This window comes from Lepisma saccharinum, chromosome 18 (genome assembly GCF_977018435.1).
Source record: "Lepisma saccharinum chromosome 18, izLepSacc3.1, whole genome shotgun sequence".
Classification (NCBI taxonomy): domain Eukaryota; kingdom Metazoa; phylum Arthropoda; class Insecta; order Zygentoma; family Lepismatidae; genus Lepisma; species Lepisma saccharinum.
The window spans coordinates 14906703-14929173 of NC_139246.1; the positions used below are offsets into that span (position 1 = coordinate 14906703).

The 22471-nt window shown below is 36.3% G+C and overlaps 1 protein-coding gene across 1 annotated transcript; it reads right to left on the minus strand.

Moving 5' to 3' along the window:
* Positions 1-518: 518 nt before the first annotated feature.
* On the minus strand, positions 519-21435 carry LOC146001870 (uncharacterized). The gene is made up of 4 exons (XM_083139580.1): positions 21336-21435; positions 5557-5619; positions 3031-3156; positions 519-783 (listed from the first exon to the last, which is right to left on the minus strand). Exons 1-4 carry the CDS (start codon positions 21340-21342, stop codon positions 614-616), a joined length of 366 nt encoding a protein of 121 aa, XP_082995706.1. The 5' UTR covers positions 21343-21435; the 3' UTR covers positions 519-613.
* Positions 21436-22471: the final 1036 nt, after the last annotated feature.

The window sequence follows — 22471 nt, forward strand, 5'->3', positions numbered from 1 at the left end:
AATGTAAACACCGTGCACTCAGCATAGATGGTGTAACTCAACGCGCCTTTCATGCTGTATACGTTATACATTGCTGGAGTAACACTCGGAAACCACAGACAAAAGCGCTCCTTTGCACACTCACAGATTATCTTCACATGGCGAAACTTTGCTCCGATTGGCTGTTCCACAGAATCCAGTCGAGGAAAGCAAGTAGCAATTAGAACATGTCCTATTCCTCCAAACCAGTCAAGCAGTCAGCCAGGCGGCCATGATTGCTACCTAGAAAGTTAGTTCAGCGCCAACTAGGGCATTCCTACTAGAAATCCAGTTCCGTGTGATAGGGGCTTTATTTACCAATAAAATTTTGTCCACACCCTGACTGAGAGATCCAAACGGAAATCAATGCTACACTGCTGGCAACACTGCGAGGAGGGAGAAAAGATGCAGCTTGTGGTAGGAAACCAAAGTTTGACCATGCATGCAAATACGTAAAATAACATTAATTTGATTTAATAATATGAAATTTTGCTCTTAAGTATCGAAAATTAAGGCGATAATCCTAACGTTTCCCAATGTTCAAACAACACTGCTTATGCTGTTGACTGTACAACAATATTTGTCCTCATTCTTATTAGCTTCGTGAATGTTCGTCCTCTGTCTTGTCCACAAATATGGCGTACTGGCACAGATGGCCGCATCCATTGCTGCAGCATTTCTGTTCGAAGGCACAGTCACTGTCCTTTGTGCAACATTCCATGCATGGACCAGCTCCATTCGGTGTTGGGCACAGGCCTGGTCTTTCTGTAAAACAAAGAATGAAAACTTTAGCCTTTTTGTACGAGGGTATTTCATAAAGTAAAGCACAGCAATGGTACCATATGAAGAGCAGCGGATTTCGTCTAAATCAGTTATGTGCCGTAGGCTATAAATAGACTGCAGTAGCTTATAGTCAGTGATAGGAAGTACCCAGTTAGAAGCAAAGTTACTTTTTTCTTCGATTCATTGATTACTTTCTTTCAGTTCGGTTTTCTGCCAATTTTTGATAATCGCGAAGATGAAGATGAGTGGTGATAAGATGAAATAAATGAAGGGACCATTACAGACACATAAAGACAGCATACAACGTGGGTCCAGACGTCATTGCCTCTCTAGTCTGCAAAATGTAGTCGAAGGTGAAGTTGACATTTGGGTGTCCTCGAAAAAAGCACCTCTTACACCCCACTTTATTCGAGAAACAGTAACTGTTACTAATAACTTTTTGAAATTAGTAACTGTAATTCAATTAACTTACAATTTGGCACACACGGAAAGAGTACTGTGGAGGAATTTCAACAAAATTTCAACTCTACACTGGAAGAAACTAGGCGCGTCGCCTGATAATGTTCGCATGAGCACGTGAACACTCATGTATATGTCTTAAATCACGTACGTATTAAATGCAACACACACACATACGTTTATATATTTATTTGAAAAAATAGTATGTTTGATGTACGAAAATATACACACAATTTACTCTGACACGACTTCTTTCACGTCTGATAACTTTCTTAGATAGTTGGTAACACTGACTCCCACGGTGTTCCACGGAGGGCGTTGAACACAATTGCTGTGCGTGTTGCATAGAGCTGACAGCTAAGGGGCTGTTGGCCACTATACCCCGAAGATGTTCACTTCGCTGTGCGAACACTGATGCAAGCGGTAATACTTCTTACATTCGGCACCAGAGTGCAGCATATACGAGGCATGTCTAGGGGGACTCCAAAAGATCTGTGCTACATAGTTGCAAACTTTAGCGACAAATCGCTAAACCTGGCGGATTTTAAGGGGGAGAGGGACAATTTCCTCTAGGACCTTCTTGTATTACTTCAAATATAGCGTGATTTTGGGGGGAAATTGTTGAAAATAAATTGAACTGTTATTCTCACTTTTTCAATTGAAGATGAAGTTACAAGGGAGAGGAGTAAATCTGCATTCAGTACAAAAACATTATTGTGAAGACTCGTATGCAAACCGCACGCGAAGCTTTTTAGAGGCAACAAACAGATCCCGTAGGTGGAGCACTGACAGACGATTCCACACAGGTAAAACAGCGACAAGAAAAAACAAAATCATGAATATCTCACAGTCCGTATAATTCTCTGTGGAAATTTTATGTTGTGTAGCTCATATGTGTGTTTCATTATCCCTTCGTTCATTTCATCTCATTACCAACAAAATCAATTCGTCAGAACGACAGTTCTCTCTGCGGTCCGCGCACATTATACACAGAAGGCTCAGAAAAAGAGAGCATTGAATAAAGACATTTTATCAGCACGTTCTTTTTGTACCTTTTTGAAACATTTTCAGAACATTTTTCCCCTTTCCCGTCCATAATTTTACACCCTAAAATCCTTTCCATTTCATTATACACAGGCCCTTATCCAGAATTTTATTTCGGGGGCTCATGCCTTATCAGCAGCCGCCATCTAAAGGCGAAAAAATAGGATGTTAAAAACCCTAAAGAGGAATTTCTCATTTTATTACAACTTATTATGCAAGATGTTTAATCCTGCTAAGGAAGAAAAATTAATTACCACTATACATTATTTAAATTATATACTAGTAGGTTTTCGAAGAGGGTTTCAGTCCCCGAGCCCTCCCCTGGCTACATTCCATACACAATCTGTATGTTTATCATTTATACTTCGATATTAAAAACAACAGCAACATGTAACCTTTGAGTTTGAATTTTAGAGTCTGTTTTAAGTACACCTTATGCACAGATGGCTAGTTAGGACTGGACCTACAGTTTAAAATAAGATCCGAACCACTATGTGTCTTCAGCGGGTATCGAACCTGGCCACCTTGATTACAAGGTGATGACGTTACAACTGCGCCATCGGAGAAGAGTTAGCATGTAACCTGCCAACGAACAGGTCATGTTCGTCTTTTTAACATTTATTAATACAAAATATGTTTGCTCTACAATACAAGTTACGCTCATCTGTCGAAAAACTACATGTAGGTATAGATCAAAGTCAAAGTAAAAAAAATATCAATACTTGCCTATTAAAAGTTCAGCGGGACTGGCAACTTCTGTATTCCTCGACCCTGAGGGTTTATTTGCGCAAAGGGACGGCTGTGCCCTTGAATCATCCTCTTCATAATAGTCTGGCTCCCATGAACTCAATGCTATTGAAAAAGAACGGGAAATATGCATTGTACACAATTTTTGTGAACTTTAGTACACTTACAGTATATACAACTATCGACCAGAAATTCGTAAGAAAACTAGAATAACATTTTGGCTAAGTACTGGTATTTAAGTCTGTGAACACCGGATTAGATGATGTGTTACACCAACTGCGTTGATTCCTAAATTGTGGATCCTATACTGTATTTTACATGATCTCTTTCACTTTTTACACTTGACTCTATGAATATGAACAATTATTCTTATAAGAAACGAATGTAAACATGTTGAATATCAACAATTGAAAGTAAAGAAAGTATATTTGTTTCTCAGTTCGCGTCCTGTGTGGTTACTGTAATGTAGTGTCGGTTCCTTTTTCTTTGTTGTGTTTTTGGTATTAGTGTTGTCTGGCGAAATACATAGTGCAAGTGTCTGCGGAAACAGTTTTAGGTTATGTTAAATCTAAGTGTATTGTTTCATAATTAATGAATAATTTTTAATGAGATGTTTGTATATTTTAAAGGTTACAAGTGTTGTGCCATTCTTCTCTCCTCTTCCACACTCGCCGCACAATTTCAACACTCGATTAATAATACCTCCTTTGAATTGTTAAATACATTATAAGAATGCGTGTTTAAGATCGTTATAACAACAATGAAAGATATTGTTCGAAATCTCAATACAGAGGATGCAATTAGATGAAATGTTAAATGTAAATAAAACTATTAATAATAATAATGATAATGTCGGCAGGGTTCAAAACGGATAGACTAGGGGCCCAAATTTTATAAATCCCCCCGCCTGAAGAAACAAAAAAAAATGCCAACGGTATGAGGCATGGTTTCCATATTAAAAGCTTTACACGTGATGTTTCCACCCTATGTCAGGGTCTTCTTCAGACGGAGAACTAAAGTATTTCTTATAGATTAGTTCTTCATCTGAAGAAGACCCAAATATAGGGTGAAAACGTCACGTGTAAAGTGTTTGTAGTTTTATGATGAAACTGGCTGTAGTGTTGTTTTTTCCCTCCGAGTTTCATTTGAGGGTTTCTTTGTAATTTCCCCTTAAGGATAATATACTGCGTCTTTTCCGAAGCTATTTTGAGTTTAGCATGATCACACCAATCGGATAGCATATTGATTGCAGTAGATGCTTTATCTTCGATTTCCCTTCTTGAGTTACCGGAAGTGAGCATGACAATGTCATCCGCATAAGCTATGATCTGGTCTATGTCTGGATGGTCTTGGAGTTTCATAAGCGCAGGCTCCAAGTTAATATTCCAAAGCTCAGGTCCCAGAATGGAACCCTGAGGACAACCTTTTGACGTGATCTTACTCATTTGTAGATCCGGATATTTGATGCTAACTTTTCTGTTAGAGAAATAACTTTTCAGAAGTAGAAAGAGTGTACCTGGGCAGTTCATGTTTTTGAGTGTTTGAAAGAGGCTGGGCCACCACAAGTTGTCAAATGCCCCGGCGATGTCCACCATAATTCCCACCATGTACTTGTTTGCAGTGTTTTGTGTTGTAGACGATAGCAAGCGTAATGCATCGTCAGTGCATTTACCTTTTGTGAACCCAAATTGTATCCCTGATATGGGCTTGAGCAGGCGAAATTCTTTGAGTCTTTTTAGGATAAGTTTCTCGAAGAGTTTTCCAAAAATGTTGAGAAGGCATATTGGTCTGTATGAATTGACCCTGGTTTCATCTTTATTTGGATGTTTCTTGCTGATTATTAAGTTGTTTGCTTCCTTCCAGGTTTCTGGCAATATCTTCTGGATAAGGCACTCATTAAATAGTTGAGTAATGTAAGGCGTAAGTACTGGTGTGATTTCTTGTATTATTTCCACAGGAATTCCGTCTGGTCGCGGGGACTTCTTCCTTTTCATGCTGCTTATTTCGTTTTCTACTTCCTCGGTAGTGAAAGGTAATATCGGTGATTCTGGATATGGCTGGTGATAGATTTTTCTTGTATCCTTATTTTCATCGCTGTCGTTTTCAGGTTTGTCGTGTGGTATGAGATTCTTCATTAGGAAGTTGATGGTTTCGTGTTGTTATCGTCATTAATTAAGGTGGAAATGGTTTGCGATTTTTTTTATTTTCCCGGTAGCCATTTTATATGGGGTGCCCCTTTTATTTATTTCCAGACGTTTTTCGATGAAGATATTCCTTTGTTGTGTCTTATAATTTAGTAGCTCGGTTTCGTATTGCCTGTTTTTGGCACGGTAAATCTGGAACTTGGCAGTTCTGTATTGTGCGATGATGGATTTTTGATATAGTTTCCTGGCTTTTTTAATTTGTTTCTTAAGGTTGGTTTGACAAACAAATACAAATATTCATTTACTTCACACATTGATTATGCAGATGATCACATTATTGTAGAATTTGTAGACTACTTACCAGCCTCTGTACAAATCACAAACATAGGCCCCACCAGGACTATCAGCATACGAATGGATTTTTCTGTTGATGCAAAAAAAGAATATTATTGGTGATTAGCAATGTTCGGAAAGTTACGTCTTTAAAAAAAATTGAATTTCAGTTACTGTTACCCCCGATGGCGCAGTGGTAGCGTTGTCGCCTTGTAATCAAGGGATCCCGGATTAGATTATCGGTGGAGAATAGTGGTTCGGATTCCACTTTAAACTGTGGGTCAAGTCCCGATTAGCCTTACTGTGCATAAAGTGGACTTAAAACGCCAACTCAATCAATCAATCAATGTTACACTTACTCATATTAAAAAGTAACTAAGTTATTTTTACATTTACTTTCTGCTAGGAATTCTGTGAATTTGAATTTAATATTTAGTGTGCGTCAGCACTTAGGCTATTTTACACCCGTCACACTATGCGGCGTCAGCCCCTTATCAGAACAAAAGTAAGAGCGTGTCTGAAAACAAAAAATATCCTTAGCTTGGTTGAAAGCTGAGGCTGTAAAGAAGCACTCAGCGCACATAAGGACAAAAACAGGACAACACACAGAATTATACTGGCCATAAGGACAGTCGCCAGAGCCTCGTTTGTCTGCAAAAAGCGGTGTACTACGTGGAAGTGAGGTTGACAATTGGGTGTCAACGTGGAAAGTTCACCCCTTACACCCCGCTAGGAATTCTATGGCAAAGAAGTTACACAAGCAAGCCAATGATTAGTAATTGTAATGAAATAAGTATATGAAGACTTACAGATGTTTTATTTACGTTTCTGGTACATAAATATGTCTATATGTTGTATTACAACATATAAGGAAGGAATGATAATCCATTCATTACATACCAAGGTCCAGACTCCTCCCCCGAAAAATTTATGAAGTACTAAAATTAAATAATGAAAAATATATTATTTTAGCTTTTGTTGTATAATTTCCTCTGAACTTATTGGAAGACAAGGATTATATTGGGATTATAGGGGTTTGAAAGACATGAAGGACGTATTTAGGGGGTCCAGACCCCTCCCCCACCAGAAAAACTTATTAAGTACGAAAATTAAATGAAAATATACTCGTTTAGCATTTGTTGTATACTTTCCTCTGAACTTATTGGAAGACAAGGATTATATTGGGATCATATGGCTTTGAAGGACAGGAAGGACGTATTTATGGGGGTCCAGGGGTACGGAACCCACTCCGAAAATACTTACGAACTACTAAAATTAAGTAGCCTAATGCAAATATTAGAATTTGTTGCATAATCGATGATTATTGATTTCCTTTGAACTTTTTAGAAGGGAAGGATTATATTGGGATCATATGGCTTTGAATGACATTAAAAAGACGATTTATGTACAGTACTACTCAGTAAGCATAAAATATTAAATAGTAAGTTACTGCATGTAATATCATTTTTGTTATTCTATAAATATTCAATTATTCATCTATTTGACATTAATTTTATTGCCTTAGTTCATTGAGTGGCCCCAGGTGAGTTGGTTTTTATGTTAAGAAAACCGGTTTTTTCAAAACCTGATTTTATATAATTAATATTTAACAAACTTAGGTGTGATATCTGGCCCACTGATGTTGCTGTATGAAAGTCAAATAGTGTAGTTGTGAATATGTGCAGTTACATAAAATCTGGGTCTTATTACATAGATTGTACTTATGTCCCCATATTACGTTTACTGTAGTTGTCATTCTTTTAAATATGGTGGTAAAGTGGACAAAATATTTTTTTTTCGTTTGTCTACCAAAACTGAGTTTCTTCGAACGGCAGCATCTTGGCGTCTGTCAGCTTAATTGAGGGGGGTGCGAGGGGTACTGTACCCCCGCCCGAAAAACTACTGCGTATAATGTACGTCCACGTTCTTACGTCGAGGCCACAGAGGCACACAACCGCGCGGGCATCAAGAAACGTCAAAGGGGGCAGCTTCCTCCCCAGTGGAATATATAGAAATAGTTGATCAAATGTTAATTTCTTTCTTATAATTGAATTACTTTTTCTTCTTCCGATGTCCTTGACAGAGTGGTTAGCACAGAACGCTATGACGCCAGGGGTTCCGGGTTCGAATCCCAGCCTGGAGATGGCGTGTCGGCCTTAGGGAGGATTAACTCGGGCATTCGCCAGAGTCTTCGCGCTTCATGGGTTCCCGCGACAGAAGTTTATTACGAGTTCATGGGACTATGATGGGACCAAAAATCTTACATTTCCTGGCTTCATGGATTATTTTCACATACTTTAAAATATCCAAAATTACTGTAATCATATTCTAAATTAAGAAATACGTAAAATCCAGTTCAAAATTTTCAATCAAAAATAGCTAGAGTGCGCGTCAAATCTCCTGCATATGGCGATAGCCAATAGCAGCGCAGTGCAGCGGTGCCATGTCTCACACGGAAAAGAGAGAGTGTGTGTGAGCGAAACGCCTTGTCACGGAGAGCACGGAACTAGGCAACGCCGCACGTCTGTGATTCGCTAGCGCTGTTCAGCCGTTCAAAGCCATATGCAGGATATTTGACGCCCACTCTAATTTAGAATTATAGAATGAAGTAATGAAGTGCAATATTATTTCATGTGAAACAATATAAATTCACTACGGCGTCAATATTCAACTTAAAGTTAAAAGAAAGAGAATTATGAAATAGAATGTAATTGTATCTGATTAACATTTTCCTTTTTAATCGGTAATTCAAGCGAAAGTTTATTAACTTTGAAACTATCTTTACTTACGTGATGTTTTTGTTAATTCGATTTTTTCTCATTTCCACTTGAAGTTTGAATTGAAAAGAGTACATTGTAATTTTATGTTGAACACACCCAATTTTGTAATTAAATGTGATGAATCATCTCACTATTATTATTTATGAAATAATTTTAATAATTCTATTAATTTTAATAATAAATAATTATTTATTAATTATGAAAAGTACCACTTTTAAACATAAAGATATCCATAAATATACCTGGTCTTCTCCAGATGGTAAAACTCATAATCAGATAGATCATATTCTCATTGATAAGAGAAGGCATACTAGTATAAATGACCTTCGTACGCATAGAGGTGCTGACTGTGCCAGTGACCATTATTTAGTAATTGCTAAATTAAGAGAAAGACTCTCAGTGATAAATCATAAGCAACAAAATCTAAAAGTTATAAAATTTGATACAGGAAAGTTTACTGATGAAAGAATTAAGAAAGATTACCAAATTAAACTGTCAAATAGATTTGATGTTTTGCAGGATTTAAATGATGACGAAAATATAAATGAAACAGTCGTAAATAAGAATTGGGAGCACATACGTAATGCAATAGAATTAGCAGCTAAAGAAAGTATAGGATACCATAAACCGAGAAAAAGTAAGCCATGGTTTGATAATGAATGTCATAATCTAATAGAAATAAGAAATCAGGCTAGACTTTGGTGGTTAAATAACTCTGATGATACAAATCTGAACAATTATAATAGAATAAAGCGAGAAGTTAACCGCACGTTTAGAAGTAAAAAAAGAGATTACTTGAAAAGTAAAATTAACGAAATTGAAACAAACAGCAAAAATAAAAATATCAGTGATTTATATAGGTGTAAATGAGTTTTGAAAGGGGTGGGAACCTAAAGTAAACTTGATAAAAGATAAAGACGGTGATTTTCTAGCTGACCCAAGAGATATTTTAAATAGATGGAAGAACTACTTTAATGACCTTTTAAATGTCCATGTAGGAGATAAATCGGAAATAAATGAAGTACACACAGCAGAACCTTTAGTTCCAGAACCTAACTTGACTGAAGTTAAAGATGCTATTAAAAGACTAAAGAATAACAAAGCACCTGGCATTGATTTAATACCAGCTGAGTTAATTATATGTTGGTGGAAATTCATTAATATGTCAAATTCATAAATTAATTTGTTTAGTATGGAATAAAGAAGAAATCCCTCAACAGTGGAAAGAATCCATAATTGTTCCTGTGTTTAAAAAAGGTGATAAAATGAACTGCAATAATTACCGTGGAATTTCTCTACTCTCAACAACATATAAAATATTATCTAACATTATTTTAACAAGACTAACCCCATATGCTAATGAAATTATAGGGAATTATCAATGTGGATTTAAACGTAACAGATCAACTACAGATCAAATTTTTCACATCAGACAGACACTTGAAAAAAGTGGGAATATAATCAAAATGTTCATCAGCTATTCATTGATTTCAAAAAAGCATATGATTCGGTCAAAAGAGATAAATTATATAATATATTACGTAACGAACCTTAAAGTTCGTGGGATCTTAAAAGTATCTAGCAGGTTAACCAGTTAGCTGATGGGGTGATGTAAACTACTCATCATTCATCCTCTTGATGAGACCACTCGTCATTGACATGACGAGTTATTGCTTGGCATGCGAAAGGTACAAATAACACAAAGGAATTAAACTACTGAAAAGACAATGGCAACTCGTTGGATTTTGTGAACCGTTGAACCTGTATCATGGCTGGGTGTAGGATAATTACCTGTCTAACTGAAGTCTCTGAGCTGAATCGAAAATAGCGAAGTCCTCTGTAAGCTTCTCTCTAAGTGTTGACCAAAGCGTGCTTCCACTATCGACCTCCTGTCTTGCTGACCTCCTCTCTCTACCAACTCAATTCCCAAAGTCCAGTCTCTTCCCAGCTTGTCTCACCTCTATATTCCCTGGCCATCGAGCTCTTCCTCGATGCCGAATCGCCGAATCGTGTTTATAATAATTGCTACCATGCAAACCGCTGACACCAAACCCAGAAGTGTTACCTGTTTCCTGAATGCTCAGGAGGTTTGCATGGCACAACACAATGCATTGTAAACATGCCTAAGAGGCTTGAGACAGCTGAGAAAAACAAGTGAATGCCCTGGTCAACATGAAGCGTTCAGAGAGACTTAATAAAATAAACATACAATCTTAGGGATTGATACGTTCGCGCCTCCTAGGAAAAATTTTCTCCTTTGAAAATTTAAAAGTCAAATCGCAAAGCTTGACATGACTCAGGTTCGCCAATTCCATATATTTTCTTAAAAAACCCAAATATACAAAATAAATCCACCATAACATAACTTTCTCTTATTTACAGCATCCTGAAGGAAAGAAAATTTTTATTCCCTAAACTTTATAATGAATAATGCCCTTAATACTAACAAATTCGTATGTTCATACGATGTAAAAAACAATAATATATACTATTATAAGACTAGAAATCGCAAAGGTTCGTGTCGTTAAGCGATAAAACTCTTAATGTACGACATTTGTGCGTACGTAATGTTTTTATGTAGAATCGCTCATCCACCTGCTCCTAGTCAAGAGTCTGTGATGCCTCGCCAAGCGGTGTTTACTCTGTGTCACCCGCGAGGCCAACGGCTGGAGCGTCTTTGCAAAAACAAAACATAGCTCCCACTGTTTCTTAAGAGTGGAGTCCAAAATACACTACAAACCTTGACAAGGGTACACACGTAAGTCTATAAAATGTGAATAGTCACATTCGTCCAAAATAAGCATGTAAATTATTGACACAATATATATATATCTCAATGTTTCGTCTTGTGTTAGAGCCTGTGTAATAGGTTGAGCTAACTACGTAGCCAGTGCACTACTAACATCGTTGAATATATATGAACTTGCACGGTTATGAAGCACATTCCAATATATCATAATACAATATTCAATGCGTATAATTGGTTACACTGATAACTGTCGCTGGTAAAACATAACTATAGCGTTCAATTTTCTTTTCTACGTTAATCTGTACACTTGTATACATATATATGGCTTGGTGAATACCTTTGTATGACTGCACACACACAACAAAAAAATAATCTTGCAGTATTTTACCAACTGTCTACTCTGATTGAAAATATCAGAAAATGTCCAACGTGCAATTGTATTTTAACTATGTACCATATTGGTGAAACACAATTAACTGTTTGGAAAAAAACATTTGCATAAAACTAAAGCATACTGTCTGCAATGTTTGAAAATACTGTAGCTATGCCTGTTATAGCTTGCATGTGCAATTGGATATCCATTGTAAAAGCTTCTTCTTAAAACAAAAATATGCACTAATTGATGCACTGGTCAATTAACACCACTGGCGCTTGTCGCTTCCTTGTAGTATAATATAAACTTGAATGCATATAAAACTGGTTCTCATGCATGGCATAAAACTGAAAATGTGTATAAGGGCTATGGAAAAGTATTGTTTCCCATAATGCATGTTAAATAACCAAATAAATACACATGATAGGAGCTCACATGTGTATGTGTAGAAACACTGTAGCACAATTCTGTAATTATTGTTTGTGACCAGAACTGCAGTTTGTAGAAAGTACGTTTTCTATGCTTCTTCTTCTTTCTGGATTGCTTGTCGTCTTGACTGCATTGGGGCAATGTAAAAAAATGTGGTAAATTACCCGTAGAACTTGGGAGATGGGGAAAAATTGTTGTTCGAACTGCAAACAGTGTGGAGGGAAATTCTGTCTAGCTTCATCACTAGGTGTTGTTGATAATGTATAGTCCGCTATACTGGGAAATGTATGGTTGACTACATCCTTCCTGTAAAAGGTAGTCTCCGTGTAGTAATAATTAGAAATGTCTGCATGTCTCCCTCAAATTGGTGGTGACGATTCTCTCCTTGAAGTAGTACTTAAAAATGTCTGCATGTCTCCCTCGTAAAATAGTAATAAGTCTTTCTGCCTGGTAATAGTAGACTGCCTGCGGATGTCCGTCATGAAAAATGCCCATGGATGGTGTAGGCATTGCTTGTCCATGGCCTTCCGTATAGACAGGTTAGGTTGAATAAAGGGAAAATTATGACAAAGAAAGGAAATAATGAAGGATAGGAAATGTATAATTCAAGTTCATGCAAGTACCCAATACCAACTAATTTCCACTGCCTTTTCTTTAAAATCAAATTAAATTGTCTCATCAAAATAAAATAAATTAAATAAATAAATAAAATAATTGCCATAACTCTTTGAAAATAAATAAGGAAAATTTAAATAAAATATCCAACTGTAATTAAAATATTAATGTCCATGATTAATGTGTTGCCTTAACCTATTAATTATTACTGCGCTGCTCTAAATGAATCTGTTTAGAAAGCTGATAATGTTTAAACAAATAATATCCTAGGGTTGCGGTTAATAACACATTCCAAATAACAAAAACTAATATAGACATGGGCAATGGGTTTAGGACTAATTCCTGAAATGAAATGTTCTTACTAATTGATTGATTAAGTTGTTTTAAAGCAAGTTCAAGTGGAATCCATTGGGGAATAGTGAAATCAGATAAATTCTTGGGAATATTAGGTAGTAACTCAATTTCCTGCATTTTGACTTGTTCGAAAGCTAAAATTCTTGTGTGTAAAATTTGTTGATCCACAATAATTTGCGAAAAATCCTGATAATTAAAAAATAAAGATTCCCCTTCGGTAAGCTGAACTGATCTGTGCGTGTTCAAATTATTATTCAAATTCTGAATAACAATAAATTGACCTGAGCCTGATATTAAAATACCATTACGTGTCCTAATAAACTGGAATAATTTATTGTCAGTAATAGATTTCACTTCAAAATTACAAGATGTAGAATTAATAAACAAAAGTAAGTGTTGCAAGCATGTTCTAAAGTCTGTTGAAAATTATAAAATAAATTATGTTGTGAACCCTTAAAATAAGTATACAAAATTTGTGTTGCGCAAAGCAAGCTATTAGTATCTAAAAGGTTGCTTTGACAAGCCTCTAATGGCCTCTTAATAAATGATAGGCCGGTGCAATTTGCCGTGGTTCATAAATTGCAATGTAAGACAAAATTTCAGTAGATGCTACTTCTGAGTTTCGTTGAAACTCCAGGTGGTAACAAAATATAGCATTAGGGAATTAAAAAAGGTGATATTCAAATTTGAAACACAATAAAATTAATGAAAAACTTTCTCAATTTCAAATTTCCTTTAAACAAAAGAAATGTATCCACTCAAAACTTCTTGAGTCCGCCGTATACCTCAAATCACTTGGTCGTGTAAACAGACCCGCCGCGGAAAGGTATACTTGACTCATATAAGAATGGTGTGTCAATTCCTTAGGTATGTCCAAACAAAATAGATCGAGAATAGTTATGCTATATATTACAATATAAATACAAATTACTAATATTACCTACTGTACTAACATTAACATGAAGTTAATCAGTAAGAAGTAATGAATTTATTGCTGCATTGTCGAATAAGGTGCAAATTGGGTAAATAAGCTAAATTTCCTAATAATAAATATTAATAATAATAATAAATTCCCAAATTATAACATTTGTGGTAAACCACACTGTTTAAATTTGGAAAGGCTAACGATGCCGTGGCGACTTTTGCTGCACATGCCTGTGCCAATCACCGAGGCTTAGCCTGGCATGTTGCTAATAATCTTGATTACTCTAAGTGCATAAAGTGCTAAAATTGCCCTTTTGTAGAAATTTCCCTGATTTTATCAAAATTTCGTTTGACTTTATCCAGATTTAAACCAAATGTACGTCGATTTCCCAAAAAACTTACTTACTATAAATATCTCTTATGAAAAACGGGAAAATTTTGCGAGAAAACGCAAAAAAAATTCGTCTTGTTGTTCCTTTGTAAAATTATAGGTCGTGATTAGTCTGAAGTGCATAAATGCGACGTTTTATGGCAAAATTTATCTATGTAACAAAAAAAAATATCCCTAACATTGTTTACATGAACTTCTATCGTGAAAATCAAATTCTAATGGCTATATGCTTAGCTAAACTGTTCCCATAAAATTTTAATGGACGACCGCCACTGGTTCGAGAAAATATGTAAAGCCTATGGTAAGTGTTTTCTGAGCTTCTAGCGTGTTCAAAGTACTCGGAAGAGAGCTTCAGTGCGGAGAAAGGAATTTGCAAATTCAGCTGCGATGTATTTCTGCTTATCGTTGCAATTTCGTTGTCGCTCGGAAGGACTGAACTAATTTCTCTACAGCGAGGAAAATCGTAGGCTCGCTTGTCGTGTTCGGTCGACATCTTCGGGTACGTTCGGGGAGCGGTCGGAGAGGTGGAGGGGAAAAAGTCGCTGCTCCAGGCAGCGGGCAAAGGAACAGAGGAAAAAAATGCAAGCTCTGATTCGCTGACCACCAGCATGACGCGTTAAAGTTTACAAAACTTTAACTTACTACGAACAAGGTTTAGGAAGCGCTGCGGGAGTTCGAAATAAAGTCAAGGACTTTTGAAATGACGTAATAAATGGGATAGAAAAAGAAAAAACTTTGTTGCGCTTGCGACAGCGTGTTTACTTGAACACTTCCGCGCTCGTAAAATAACAGCAATTGGGAAGCTGTTAGCAAACTAAATGACTAATAAACCTTGCATAAGGTACAATCAAACGTAAAAAATGAATTATACTTAAAATTTAAAACGTAACTAATATAAAATTCTAAGCGAACGTGAAGTCGTAAAAAATATGGTCTGTAAATGATACAACAGGTTCGGAAACCTGAGAATTTGGCTTACTTTCTGCTTTTAAAGTAACACTTGAAACTTTCTCGACTTTTACTGGTGACTGATTCGCAAATAACTCTTTAATTTTTACAGCTGGCTGAACACAGGGTGAAATAGGCAATTCACTTTCCATTTTGCGACTGTTTTGAACAAAATTAGGACCCTTGCTTACGGCAAATTTCTGAACTCTATCTTTGATGGATAAAATATTCTTTGGCAAATCTATACTGTCGTCTTTAGTGACTAAACTATTTCTGGATACATCTTGAACTTCTTGTTGTACCCTGGGTTGAATAATAATGGACTGAGGCAAGGGTGGGGGAATTGGCGGGTGACTCGTTTTCAATGGTACCACTTCAACAATCGGTGCAACATCGTCGTAAATCTGGTCAATGGGCGGTGAATCATTATTAAGTTTGCTTAACTGTAATTCGTTGGTACACTCATGGTCATAAATAATAGATTTCTTGCGTTGACATTGAAAATAACAGATTATGAAAATTAAAAAAAATACTAATAATAAATGTTATTAATAATAAAATTGTAATTATATTGTAAGGATAGTCAAAGGACTTGTTCAACAGATAAATAAAATTAGAAGCTTTTACGTGTGGAAGTAATCCGTTTAAAATAACTAAAATCGCAATGATTTTCATGTTGCTTAGGCAATCAAAAACAAACAGTTCTTCAAAACTAACACGTACTTTAAGTCTGCCTAGTTTAATTAGTAGATAGTTTAACTCAACTTTTAATTATTTCTAACTCTAGGCTCAATTTATCTGCGTAATTTATTTATTCTCTAAATTTATTAGCACTGTTTAACTTATCTTATTTTAAATTTTACTGCAAACTTATCTTATTTAATTTCAGGTGTTAACTTTATGTTTAAATACTTAAAATCAATCGAACCGTACTGAGGTACAAGGTAAGGAAAAAAAATTGAGACTGATTTACTCCTGACTACCTGAAATAAAATAATAATTATTATTTATGCGATCTTTAAATGCATTAAAATACTAACATCACTAAAACTTGAAGAATCTTTAATTCTCTCTACTCATTCTAAAATATGCTTAGCATATTATTGTGGCAAAGCTTTAAACTAAAACCGTTGTGGTTTAATCATAATCATTCTGCGATGGCAGAATGGATTTCCAGGATTATCGGTTGCAATCCAATATCCGAAGGAAAATACTTGTTAGTGGAGCGCAATAAAATCTTGACGTCGACGTCTACATATTCATATAATATAAATATTCTCATAACTGGCGCTTAAAATAAACTTTGCTAATATAATCATATACCTTCTTCTGAAGAGTAACTATAAAATTCTAGTGATGTATTCGCTGAGCTAGTATTATTACATACTGCAAAAAAAACTTTTGTGCCTAAAGCACATTATGAAATAATAAGTCTGCTTTTATTTAACCTTTAATATTATTAGTGCTATTTTATTATAAATTATTATTATATCACGCGAGTGGATTTAATATATTAAACCTGTTTCACTTTAATAAATGCCGTAACTTGGAGCAAACTTGCAATATTTATATTTAAAATTTAAAACAAACTACATTTTAAAATTTTTAACGTTCGAAGCTACAACGTGCTAAGGATAAATATTCAACTGTCAAACGAAACAATGTTTCGGACAGGAAAAAAAAAATATAAATATATACTAAAAAAAAAAAATCTCGTTAATATGTGAGAAACGTCCACGCCCTGTGATGCTCTCCTAATTCTCTTCTAGTTATTCAAAATAAGTTGGCTGTGCCTAACTTTGCTTAAAGCATATAAGTATATGTATATGTGTGTACGGACTCATTCTCGTCACTACTGCTTACCTGTGAACGGACATCTCTCGTCACTGCAGCCTAATTATACATCTATTACTTCTCAACTAGAACTTTTAATTAATCGGGCGGTTTATACTCTAAATCACGGTACGAACATTGTACAGCGTGTCGAGGAATATAATTAGCGTTTCGTTTCTTTACATATTAACATGAATTAAAATTTTCAGGCAATGTATGCGTAAGTTAAGGTAACGTAAGGCAAGTGACTATCTCGTATAAACTTGACTATCTCCTTAATCTAAGCTCCCTTCATGAGGTGCTAGGAGACTTCAGTCATTAAGAATATAAATGAGTGGTCCTCGGGGCCTTATTCGTTCCCAAAACTATATATGTATAAAATGTAATATTCTCGTTGCAAAAGTCTTAGCAGTCATAGTTCAAGCATTCTAAATCCTTTTCAAGTTACGGTCAGTTTTAAACCAAATTTAAATTAAACTTTTTTTTAAAAAAAAAATCAATTAATAATAATAATAATAACAATATATTGACTCAAACAAGCTTACTCTGTGCCATAATTCGTTAAAATGCACCATAGTGCCGAATGACTCTGACTCGGTGGCACTAATTTATTTTCCTCATTCATAAATAACTTTAAAATCCACTTTTAATCCACGTTGTTAATTAATTAAAATGTTAAGGGTAAAATCGTTTACTGTTCACTGTAGCTTACCGCATCCTCATAACCAAAGTTGTAATAATTTTCGTATTCAAGATTATGTAAAAAAAAATTCTAAAATCACTGTCAATGCAAGAAATCATCAAATCTAAATGCCTTTCCCTTCTTCCTTATTTAAAATTCTGGATGGTAAAAATTTTCTCAGGTGGAATTTGTAGCCATGGTACCGGGTTCGTGAGTGAACCACAGAGCTACCAGGAGCAGATTGATAGGGAATCGTCCACGGACGTCCCTGGGCCGGCCACATTTTTGATGAAATGGGCCTCCCTAAAATCCGACATGGAACCTTCCGCCACGCGGAATGCCGGACGCTCCTGATACCAAATTGCCAGCCCGACGCGGGTAACCGCGACGGAGCTAGGGCGCAGTTCCTCCGCATTCTTACATTTCGCTGATTATCGACCCAAACTTGAAGTCGATAAATTTAATCGAATTCATCCTCATGTTAGACTAAACATCTATCATGGCATATATAAATTCTTCTCCCCCCATTAATGCAAAAAACTTTAAGCCCTATGTATTTTCAAAATTAATTCTGGCAAGGACATAATGAAAAACTAAACAAATGAGCAAAATTTTGGGGTGGGATTGAATTTAAACTGGTTAAAAATTTCTTTTCATTTCTAAAAAAAAATGAAAAGACCCGCAAATCTCCACCACGTAACGAGCTATTGGGGTGGGTTTAAATCCTAAACTGGTTAACAAACTCTTTTCTCATCGCATTTCCGAAAAAATGCATGAGAAGCCCTAGCAAATCCACCACGTGACGAACCTTAAAGTTCGTGGGATCTTAAAAGTATCTAGCAGGTTAACCAGTTAGCTGATGGGGTGATGTAAACTACTCATCATTCATCCTCTTGATGAGACCACTCGTCATTGACATGACGAGTTATTGCTTGGCATGCGAAAGGTACAAATAACACAAAGGAATTAAACTACTGAAAAGACAATGGCAACTCGTTGGATTTTGTGAACCGTTGAACCTGTATCATGGCTGGGTGTAGGATAATTACCTGTCTAACTGAAGTCTCTGAGCTGAATCGAAAATAGCGAAGTCCTCTGTAAGCTTCTCTCTAAGTGTTGACCAAAGCGTGCTTCCACTATCGACCTCCTGTCTTGCTGACCTCCTCTCTCTACCAACTCAATTCCCAAAGTCCAGTCTCTTCCCAGCTTGTCTCACCTCTATATTCCCTGGCCATCGAGCTCTTCCTCGATGCCGAATCGCCGAATCGTGTTTATAATAATTGCTACCATGCAAACCGCTGACACCAAACCCAGAAGTGTTACCTGTTTCCTGAATGCTCAGGAGGTTTGCATGGCACAGCACAATGCATTGTAAACATGCCTAAGAGGCTTGAGTCAGCTGAGAAAAACAAGTGAATGCCCTGGTCAACATGAAGCGTTCAGAGAGACTTAATAAAATAAACATACAATCTTAGGGATTGATACGATTAGTAGAGTTTGGAATACCTAAGAAGCTTGTTAGTATGATAAAAATATGCACCAGTGAAAAAGAAAGTAAAATTCGTGTGGGTATTAATATGTGTGACAAATTTAAAATTCATGATGGGTTAAAACAAGGAGATGCATTATCTCCATTGCTCTTTAATTTTGCCTTAGAATATGCTGTTAGGAAGGTAAAAGAAACTAAAGAAGGGCTAAAATTAAATGGTGTGACTCAGTTGTTAGCATATGCAGATGATGTAGACTTACTGGGGGATGATGTGAATACAATTAAGAATAATGCTAACATATTTTTCAAAACTGCTAAAGAGATAGGTTTGGAAGTTAACAAAGAGAAAACTAAATATATGCTTACAGGCCGAAACCAAGTGTTAGGTAATAATCAAAATCTAATTATTGATAACAACTCGTTTGAACCAGTTTCCGAATTCAAATACTTAGGAGTAATATTAACAAATGAAAATTATATTAAAGAGGAAATAAAAAGTAGGCTTAATTCAGGAAATGCATGTTACTTCTCTCTTCATAAACTTTTGTCTTCTCGTTTAATATCTAAGAAGCTAAAAGTTAAATATACAAAACCGTAATTTTGCCTGTAGTATTATATGGGTGTGAAACTTGGTCCCTTACATTGAAAGAGGAACATAAATTGAGAGTATTTGAAAATAATATCCTTAGGAAAATATTTGGACCTAAAAGGGATGAGGAGACAGGTGAGTGGAGAAGGTTACATAATTTAGAACTACATAATTTGTATTCATGTCCAGATATTATTAGAATCATTAAATCAAGAAGACTTAGGTGGGCAGGCCATGTGGCACGATTGGGAGAGGAAAGAGGAGTTCACAGGATTCTTGTTGGGAAACCTGATGGTAAGAGACCTGTAGGAAGGCCAAGACGAAGATGGAGGGACAACGTTGAGATGGACCTAAAGGAAATCGGTAGGGATGGAAAAGAGTATATAGAACTTGCTCAAGATAGGGAAAGATGGAAGGCCTGTGTTGCTGCAGCCATGAACCTTCGGGTTTAAGAAGGCTAGAGAGTTAGTTAGTTAGTTAATATCACTGTGGGGTATCAATCTTTTATTGAATTCCATAATTCTTGGTTTTATATTCAACTAGTTCTGCTTATTTCTCATGTAATAATACGGAATATATGAAGTAATTATTTATTAATTCGAATAATGTTTATGTATTAATTATGTAGCCCCCCTGTACTTTAGAGAAAAGAACGAAAAATCTCTCTCTTTTTAGACATCTGAAAAATATTTGGTTATAGGGCCCGCGTACATTGTAGCTATGCACAGGTCCCGCACCCACCTAGGAACGGCCCTGTGGCGATGGGTGTTCTTTATGAGTTTCTTCATCAAATTCATCATATCATCCATCACTCATCCTCATCTTTGCGATTAGACAAAAGTGGAAGAAAAGCGAAGTAAAGTACACTAAATCAAATCAAACTTGTCTTATTTCTGTTTATCTGCCCTTGGTCCCCCTCCTCTCTCTCTCTCTCTCTCTCTCTCTCTCTCTCTCTCTCTCTTTCTCTCTCTCTCCCTTTCTCTCTTTCTTTCTCTCTTTCTCTCTCTTTCTCTCTCCCCGACCTCCGCGGCGCAGTGCTTGGCACAGCGACTCGAGTCCCTCGTTCTGAAGTTATTTATACGTGTTGTTTAAAAGTGTACTTAAGCAAGTATGCATATGCAATATTCCGATTAGTTGATTGATTTGCTTTACTTTACTTCACTTTTTGTGCCACTTTTGGCTAGTTTGCGAAGATGGGGATGAGTGATGACATAATGAAATTGATTAATGGACACTCGCAAACATCCAGGCCAGGATTCGAACCCGGGACCCCTGGCGTCGTAGCGCGATGTGCTGACAACTCCTCCACGGGGACCGGCTGCAAAATTTCGAGACGACAACGGGCCGGCCTTCGTTGTGGAGTGGTTAACGCAGCGCGCTACGACGCCAGGGGTCTTGGGTTCGAATCCCGAACTGGGCAAGGCTGTTCTTTGTGAGTATTCCTTCATCAATTTCATCATATCATCACATTCGCGATGAGTGAAAAAATGGCAGAAGTCAAATAAAATGAAAAATTACTCAATCAATCAGCCACAACGAGGTAATATATACGCTGGCAACTAAAAATCTAAAATTTACTGCGAGCCACAAAAACGTTTATAATTTTAGAAAACTTTAAATTTTCATTTGAAAAGAACGGTAGCATACTCACTGTACATGGCTGCTTGGAACTATGTTGCTAACGTACAAACGTGTTAGTCAAGATGTCTTAAATTTATACAGCTGCTTCCATACTGAAATCAACACCCTTTCTCTTTTGCAATTTGTAACCTATTGATAGCATACACGAACCCAAGCCATAAAGAAAAGAAACTTGCGTCTGATAAGGTTGACCTACTTTCTGTTTTCTGCCCAGGCGTGCCGAGGGTGTGTGAAATCGTTGAAAACTAATGCGAGTGGGAGGTTCTTAATTTGGTCACACACAAACGCAAAGAATCCCCGGTTCAAATCCCGGCCTGGGCATGCGTGTTCTTTGTGAGTGTTCCTTTATCCATCTCATGGACTAAAAAACAAATTCAATCATTCATGTATGAATCGGTATATGGTATGCATATTTACTATATAGTTCAGCAAGGATAGACGTATACTGTCACATGAAGCAAATCAGATCAGATAGTTCAGCAAGGATAGATGTATACTGCCACATGAAACAAATCAGATCAGATAGTTCAGCAAGGATAGAGGTATACTGCCACATGAGTCAAATCAGATAGTTCAGGAAGAATATATGCATACTGCCACATGAATCATATCAGATCAGATAGTTCAGCAGGGATAGATTTATAATGCCACATGAAACAAATCAGATCAGATAGTTGTAGAAGGCTACATGTATGTTATATTGCCATATGTACCAAAGCAAAAATTCCTTCTCATCTCAATTCAAATATCACACTGCATGTTACTGTCTTCATAACTTTTTAAAAATATATAGTTGTTAATGTACCTACATTCCACCAATAGTAGCCCAAAAAACATGTAATGTTCGGCGGCTTCAAAAATTTTCGCGTTTCGAAACATAAAGTTTACTGTCGTAGCATGATTGAGTGATAAACATTCCCAGAATGCTATGTTTATCAGTGAAGTTTGAGACAGGTTAAACAAACGTTCCTTCACCATATCTACACACTTTTATGACGTCCCACAACCAGGTATCCTCAGAAGACAATGTATCTTGATTCCACTTTCAAATAAACAGGAGTTTAGCAAAACAAAAGTATCTAAGATGCCAGTGTTTATTTGAAAACCATAAGGTTATCACACGATTTAGTGCTCGTTATGGTGAAA